The sequence below is a fragment of the Astyanax mexicanus genome, chromosome 3 (genome assembly GCF_023375975.1).
Source record: "Astyanax mexicanus isolate ESR-SI-001 chromosome 3, AstMex3_surface, whole genome shotgun sequence".
Taxonomy (NCBI): Eukaryota; Metazoa; Chordata; class Actinopteri; order Characiformes; family Acestrorhamphidae; genus Astyanax; species Astyanax mexicanus.
Genome location: NC_064410.1, coordinates 37,649,023 through 37,657,892, shown reverse-complemented (window position 1 = coordinate 37,657,892; position 8,870 = coordinate 37,649,023). Strand labels below are relative to the sequence as shown.

Below are 8,870 nucleotides of genomic sequence, written 5' to 3'. Positions count from 1 at the left end.
CACTGCAGTGACATTGGCATGATGGTGGTTTGTTAAGTGTGTATTGTGCTGGTATGAGTGGATTAGACACAGCAGTGCTGCTGGAGTTTTTAAACACCTCTTTGTCTCTGCTGGAATAGTCCTCCAACTAGAAATATTCAGCCAACAGTGTCTTGTGGGCAGTGTCCTGTAACTACTAATGAAGGACTAGAGGGTGACCAAAACAAACCGTGCAGCAACAGATGAGCTTCTGTCTCTAACTGTACATTTACAAGGTGGAGCAGATAGATAGGAGGAGTTTGCAATAGAGTGGACAGTGTTTAAAAACCCCAGCATCACTGCTGTACTAACCTAAAACAAGCACTGCAGTGAAGTATGAAAAGCCTGACAAGATATGATGGTATCCACTTGATCTCTTTATTCATGTTAAATCAGCTCTGTTTACGACTTTTGCTATGTACATACAAGTGCATTCACATTACAGGAAGCCTCAATACTTGTCTGATCACTTAGTAGAAAATGGTGGCATACATCCTGGTGTTACAAAATTCTGCAGAGGAAAGACCTGTAAACAGTTGTAAGAACCTCAGAGGAAGCTTTTTTTTGTTGTTCAAACTTTGCTGAGCCCCCAACTCCATCACTAACCTGCTTTAAAACTCAACCTGAACTGTAGAGCTCTGAGTGGAATGCTCGACTAAAACACAGATTCATAACCAGCATATTCTCTCATTTTTACACCATAAAAACACTCACTGGGGGCCTTATGTAATACCATAGGTGTTACATGGGTACTTCACATTCCACTGTTTTGATTTTCCTCACTGCATGCACCAATAAGGGTGGAGATGTGGCTCTGGTGTGTGGAGCTTACAACACAAGAGTGAATATCAATGTGAAAATGAATAGATAGAGTTTTAACACTATAGTCGTGACTGGGACTCAACCATAAAGGAATATTTCAGTGTTTATCGGTATTATAATCAGTGTGTTGACTCAAAAATTATTGAAGAAGCCACTGTAGAAACCAGTGAGAGAAATGTGTGAAAGTTATTGTATGGGTAACTAACCATTAAATAGAAACAGTTTAAGACACACTGAAGAATTCTGAAGGTCAATTTTAGATACTACTGGTATTAATGTGTAATTTACCACAATTCACCATTACCTTTCTAAAAACGTAAAAAATTATGGAGAAAAGTCCTAACAGAAAATTTACCCTTAGAACCATAAGATAAACAAATCTCAGATAAAATATTGGTAAATGTCCAACTGCATAAGTGGGTTTTAAAAGCAATTTCTTCGTATCCAGCACACTTGTACTTTTTAAAGTAACATTAAATGTTTTTGTATTTGCACACTGACATCATAATTGTATAGTACATCATTCCTCTAATTTGTGTATTGTTTTTCATGGTCTTTGTTACCTTTACACTACCAGATATAAAGGAGACAGGATGTTTTGATGTTTGTCAATTTTAATCAAAACCATTAGCTCTGTTTCTTCTCCTGAAACAGTTTCCATGGTGAAGCTTCCTGTTTTTTGTATGTACACGCATCTTTTGCCTCATCATACTCTGATTGTCAAAGAACAGAATCAGTAGTTTTACTAGTAAACGAGATGAAGGATGGAGAAAATTATACACTGTGGATGAGTGAACGTCTCCCAATATCTTCATTTAACTTTGCGCAGCGTGAAAACACATTTCATTTACACACACAGTAAAAATCCATAAACTTGAATCATCGCAACAAGAAAGAAAGAAAAAGCACTGCATTAATCATAAGCTTGAGGAATTCTCTTATTTGTGTCTATACAGACAATAATACTATTCTGAACAGGTCTCATTGTGTTACTTTCTTAAAGTTTCCTTTCCTAGTACTTTGAGATATACAACCCCAAAGGTTTTTGGATTAGTCATTATGGCTGCAGAATACACTGTTCGTTATTGCAATCTTGGCCTGTATGACTGTGACATTGCAAAAGGCAGTAATATGCGAATAAGCCCTTTGCACCCTGACCAATCACAGATTATTCCGATGAATTTCCATTGATGTTCTGATGAATGAGTGCTCATATTGTCCAATAATGAGAAATCATTTTGGCTTCAATAAGGCAGACCAATCAGTGGCGTAAGTAGGATCTTACGGGTCTCTGTGCAACAAAATATTCTGTTTATCCCAATATGAAAATTAATTACTTACATTTCTAACTTAACTTGCTATTAGGTCTCAAAGAAGAGATATCTAATGTTTACCTTTAAAATTCATTCTAATAATGCATCATATATTCATCGGCTACAGAGATTTCTGAGAACTTCTGTGACATAGCAATTATATTTATTTTTTTATTCCTTATTTGAAGTAAATAATTTTTGACAGATTAATTGAGTTGTCAAATAAGTGGGAGGGATTATGCATGCATGTTATTAATTAATTTATTTATTTTTTCAAATCTAAAAATAATTAAGATTTATTTTACTTATTAAAAAGTCAGTGTAAATACAGACAAGAATGACACAGATTGTTTTACAATTTATGAAAGAAAATATAAATGTATCAGTGTCTGTATACAATACCCAATAATGATTTTAGGGGGATCTGTTGTACTTGAACCACTGCACCCAGGTGTAACTGCCCTGCCTGTCCCCTCGGGTAGTTACACCACTGAGACCAATCTTTAATGGAGGTATTTTTACTAGTGACAAGACATACTGCAAATGCACCATATCTGCAATATTGTACAATATACTCCAAATTGTGCAGCCCAACTCTCAGAACCTTATGTTCTAAACTGCAGGCGCCAGTTTGGTGCCCAGACATTGTAAGATATTTACTGCAATTTGCCACTAGACTACACATCCACTGCTTAAGCCCAATTTAGGGTTCCTGGTTCTGCTTTACTGGCATTAAAAGAAGAAGAAACAGTGGAAGGAGACTGAACTGGTATGATCTGATGTGAATGTTTAAGACAAATAAATAAACACTTTACAAAAAAAAAAAAAAGTAAAATCCACTTTCCTATGTACAACGAATTCAAAATTCCCACAGCATTCAGATGGTAAGATCTGTCTAGTCTTCCCACTATTCACATTGCTAAAAGACATCTGGAAAAAAAGGAGAAGAAAAAAAAAAAAAGGGGGGGGGGGGGGGGGTCATCCTGCATTTACCTACAAGCATCCGCTCTTCATCAAACTGCTATTTGGAACACAGCAATGCAGTGACTGGTTTCAATGTGAGTAGTTGGATGTGAAATAATGAATGTGTTGTCCACCCTGCCCTTTACTCTTTTTTTGCCACCAAATAACTTCCCTTTCATTTGTGATTAGTGAGGGTTTGTACCCCCGGAGCCAGGGGGCGCCGTGGCCCCACCGCTCCCTCTCTGTCCATGACCTCTCCCGTGTCCCAGAATGCAGTGTGCACTGCCACAGCCTTCTTCATCCTCTCCCTCACTCTCTGTGGAAGACTCTCCAAACTGCCGAGGCTTCTCGTAAACACAACAACCTGATAAACAACAGTGGACACTCAGTGTGAGGATGAAGCTTTTAGAACATCTGAAAGCCTTCTATTTTTGTCATTCTCTGTAGAGACACAAACTCAAAGTGACACTTTGATGTCAGCTGTTGTATTGCCCCAAGTACTGTACATGCTAGTCATTTTCCTAAACTGACAGTTCTGTGAAAAATCTAATCTTAAACAGACTTTCGTATGCAGTTTATCTCATAAACAGACATAAGTTATGCTGCTGTTTAGCTATAAAACTAATTTTATGCCTAGTGGCAGAAAACGCAAACATATTACGATAAGTTTATTTCACTTAACGTGGTTTGAGGCATGCACCTGAATGAGTGTTATATTCCCAATGCTTTTTAGCTGCACTCTTAGCAAAAAAGGATTCTATATATACACTTATATACACTATATATACATAGACTCACTTCTTACAACAGTTTAAAAATAGCCTTGTTGGTGCTGTACAGAATCGTTTTAAAGTTTCTACATTAAATTTTACCTACAAACTGTTTTCCACCAATATGAATGGAAATCGCCAAATGCTACATATATTTAATTAGCTTAAATTTATTTTGCCTTTTCCTACCAGAGAATAAATAAAAGTAAGCTAAACGTATTTTGTCCATTTTGTCTTCCTTAGCTTAAAGAAAAAGCTATCTATTAAACACTCAATCTTAATAACAACTTAATATTCCAGCAGACAAACCAACAGAAGCTATTTTCATCATGAATTTACTTCAGCATTTCTATTCAAATCCTTAATGTTCCTCTGCAGTGCTACTCAAGTCAGAGAAAACAGTGTAATAAGACTTTAAATAAATTGGTCATCTTTTGTGTAAATATTCAACTTTTGTTTTATTTTCTTGGTCAAACATGCTTTTGTTTTGCTAATTTCTGCCAATATTTTAGTTGCCATATAATCTGTGTATCCCAAACCAATACAAATAATTTACCCAGACAAAGTCACTACAGTATTCAAATGGTTCTTATAGGCATTGGTTCTTTATGGAACAATGACAACTAACCAACCAACTAACCCTTAAATAAACTTTTTAAGCCATTTGTAAAATATATACTAAAAATATTATACTAAATTTGAAGATGAACATTTTAGTAATCCGTCACCGTTACACTGAAGATATAAAACCTGAAAGTGAAACTATACTCACACTTTGAGGACCTCCTTCCCAAGTGCTCGTTGTCCACCGTGTCACTGGACCACTCCACCTTTTTCTCAGTCTTCCTTTTTCGAAGCTTGATGGTCAAACTTCTTCCCTCCTGTGTAACACAGACAATCCATGAAGAAATTCATACATAGACTAGCACTGCACGTTATTGGAAAACACTGAAAGAATGTCTTTTTCTGCTATATATCCTGAGACATTAATAACGCAGAAAGAAATCTAAAGTCACCAGATTTTAATGTTCTAACATTATAATAGTTATATCCACTATGTGTACCTAAAATTAAAGCTAAATAAGTTTAGCATCATGCTATGCAAGTGAAGAAATTTTTTTTTCTGCATACCCCTTTCCTGCAGATTGTTCTATTTCTCCTCTAAGCCTGCATTTCTCAACCCTAGTCCTGTGGGTCCATCTGACCTGGAAAAGCACCAAAATGTGCAACGCAGCGGGCCTTAAGCATTATCTGATCCAACAAGTCATATCAACTGTTGATATAGGTGGATGGTCACACTCTCCCTAGCTTCTCTAAATCTGTAATAATCGTTTGTGTGGAGGTGAAAACAATTTAACATTTCATATCTGAGAAATCTCTGATAAAAAAGTGGATCTAAAAACTTCAGTTATAAAGATGACAAAGTGAGGATTTTGTAACTAAAAATGAGTAGAGCCAAAAAAACTGAAATTAGGATGTGACCTCAAGACTTCATCACCCAGCTTCTAATTCCAGCAACTGACTGAAACGCCCAAGGCACATAGAGATCAAGCCCAGCTGTGTGCTTGCATATGCAAAGCAACGGCTGCAGCCAAAAACTCATATAATAAATTTAAAATTAGAGAAAATAAATTGTATCTTTTGAAAAATCATTTAAATATTGTGATGTATTTTAACTAGGAATGCACAGTGCAAATAAAATATATATATATTTTATATATATATATATATATATATATATATATATATATATATATATGTGTGTGCCCAATATTTCAAACCTATACTTGCTGACATATTTATTGTATTACAGAAATGGACCAAGCGATGCTGGCTGCACTACTACAACTGACAAACACTGGCCAAGCTACTTAAAAATACATAAAATCTATCTAAACTTAAAAAAAAAAAAGAAAAAAAAAAGAAATAAAAAGGTATACCAGAGTGTCTAGTCTCTGTAAGTTATAAGTGCGTATATCGCCATCGACCCAGAATTACCCACATCTGTGCATCCCTAATATTATCCATACAGTCCAGTCCTACCACAATATCAAATCAAATTCTGAAACCCCTAATATTCATTACAGTTTGTTTAAAATGTGGCTTTAAGCATATTTTTAATTCTGTTTTATTGTACTTCCCTACCTTTGAAAACAACTTTATTTCGCTGAAACAGAAAGTAAGCATCACACTGTGCTATTTAAGATGATCTTAGGAAAACAGGGTTTGTTTGCTTAAAATGTTATCAGTCATGCACATCTGAACTTCAAAAAAAAGTACCTTTTTTTGTGATCTACAAAATAAAAATGATTCTAATTCTAGTGCGGACGGCTCAATAGAGCCAAACCATAAATCAAAAAGCAGATACAGCAAAACCCAGCTGTCTACTGAAGGCATTGACTGCATTAGCAAAGAAGAAGAACCACCCACGTAAACAGACCAGGTGTGGGAGGATTTCTTCACAAAGTGACAAATTATGGTAGTGCTGATACAGGCTGACCGCAAATAAGAAACACAAAAAACTAATGTCCTGATCAGAGAAAAAATATTTAAAAATTATAAAAAGGTAGGACACACAGGTGGGGAACAATGAAGGAGAACACTCCAAAACGTAGCTGAGCGAATGTCCTCTACTGCCACATCATTCTTAAAGGCCTTATGAAAATAAGCCTCAAAAACCATGAGTGATTTTTGTGTAGGTTAATATATATTTTAAATGCATTTATTTATAGCTTGTTGTCTCCACAGATTTTATGCAGAGCAGTAGTCCTGCCTGCAAGACACTAATGAAACATTTTAATAAGTAAATGCTGGAATGAAACAGATTTGTGCAAGTTATTTTGTGTACTGGTATCTGCTTGTATATAAACATGGCTTTATTTTGTACTTTAGAAAGGCTGGGTCAGTAAGGCAAGTCAGGCTACTGAAGCAAACTGCTGACAACCAGCAGTGTCTGAATACCTTACTACCTTAATAAAACATCCTCTCCACGATTCTGCCTGACCTAGCAGTCATGGGGATCTATAATCTAGTCGGCACTGCCACTATATTTAGTGAGGCCATGAAATAGAGATCAGAATAAATCAATAAAAGCAGACAGGATTAAGAGAATTGAGATGTAGGCACACTAGACTAGAGTGAGGAGAGTTTGGGATGAATCTGACTGTTGTGTCTAGTGTGGGGTTTACTTTATTACCCCATGAGATTAAGACACTTTGTGTCTAAAATCTGCTTCTTATATTTTGCACTGGAGCTATGAGACTAAAGCCGGGATTAGTTTCTCAGGTGGTCCTGAGGTAATTTTCTCTTATATGGGGGTCCTCTGTGATTTTATTCCTGTCTGGAACAACCATGCAAGATTAGACAAAACATTGAACACACAACACAAAACCTCAGTGAGCAACATAGGCAACAAAAACTCCCTCAGAGCTGGAGGAGAAAGAAACTTTGGGAGGAATCAAAGCTCACATGTACCTTGTGCTATCACATGTGCTATCACGACTAATATATAGGTTGGGGTCCTAGCCTCCTCAAATTAAGGGCTTATGTTAAGAACAGCAAACAGAGACAATGTTTCAGGCTTATTAAGCCATCTAGGTTAGTTAACTAGCTGAACTACCTAGGCCAATCCAGTGGATCATGTCTGCAGGAACATCTTTAGCTATCTAGTTATGCTGATCTTAAATCTAATGATTTTCAAGCGATTTCACTGTCGCAGAGTCTTCCTAGAGGTGAGTTGCGGTCACATCATCTCAATGTTTAGTGTAAGGTTAGGATAGAAAGTTTTTAATTTTATTTTAAAACAAAGACAAATGTATAGCAGCTCACTTTAAAAATGTGAAAACTAGCTAAACATACCACATATCACAGAATTACACTAGGTAGTTATTAATCACAGCATTGAAATGAGTGTGGATTAGTGAAACAGTCTTATGAAGCGAGCTAACATATAACTTTACATATTATAAAACCACAGACAAGCAGCAAGTGTTTTCTTTATGGGGTCTTGCAATTAGATTAGTTAGCTAGCTAGATTAGCTAGCTAGCTAGTTACCTCAGCTATCATAACAACACAGATACTGGAGACTTTGCAGTGCGTTAAGCTAGCTAACCTAACCTATATTAGCTGTTATCTCTATGAGCATTTTTGCTGTATCATTCTGTGCCCCATAAAAGCGAGTCAACTCCTGCACAAGCTGTTTACTTTTGGAAAACTCAATCAATTAAAACATCAGTATTGCTAAACAGCACAATATTTTCAAAATGCAATTTTAAAACACGCTGGACTGCTCCTTTAATCTCCGGTACCCACCCCAGTTTGAAATTATGAAGTTAGGCTATCTATAGTTAAAGGACCAGGACACAGTCTGGTGTTGCCCAAAGCCCCTGAGCCGCAGTGTATAAACGTGCTGGATACGAGAGCGGTGATGATTACCTGCTGAGGCGGCGGAGGAGGCGCGGCCGTCGGCACCGTCTCCGTTATCGTCTCGCTGGACGGACCAGGGACCTCCGCCATGCTTACGGTGGCTCACGAAGCTAGCTTAGCTCCTCCTGTAAAACACACCGACCTCCCACACGCTGTGTACTGGCCGAGCTGTGTTTAGAGTCTAAACACACATAGAAAAAAACAGCAGACACAGAGACCTGGAGCGGCGGGCAGAGGCGCGGCTGTGGGGCGACGCTGCTCCCGGAGCTCAGCACAGGCCGGAGGAAACAATTCACAGACGGACCGACCCTTCCCTCCCTGTGCTCACTATAATATATCCGCCGGTGTTCCGTCGAGTTCTGCTCCCCTGTCAATCCGTGCTGCCCTAGTGTATGTTTAACTGTAAAATTATATTTTTATTACTTTTTTACACGGTTGTAACACTCAAGCAAACGATGACTGTGAGTCAAAAATTTACAATACATCCGGGAAAAAACCTACTGTATCAGGAAAATACTACAGGTGAGTAACCCAGGTCCAGAAAGTAAAATCCATCCC

The 8,870-nt window shown here is 37.3% G+C and overlaps 1 protein-coding gene across 1 annotated transcript; it reads right to left on the bottom strand.

Moving 5' to 3' along the window:
- Positions 1-374: 374 nt before the first annotated feature.
- Positions 375-8,612, bottom strand: ppp1r11 (protein phosphatase 1, regulatory (inhibitor) subunit 11). Its single transcript, XM_007231718.4, has 3 exons — positions 8,322-8,612; positions 4,659-4,767; positions 375-3,480 (listed from the first exon to the last, which is right to left on the bottom strand). Exons 1-3 carry the CDS (start codon positions 8,400-8,402, stop codon positions 3,302-3,304), a joined length of 369 nt encoding a protein of 122 aa, XP_007231780.1. The 5' UTR covers positions 8,403-8,612; the 3' UTR covers positions 375-3,301.
- Positions 8,613-8,870: the final 258 nt, after the last annotated feature.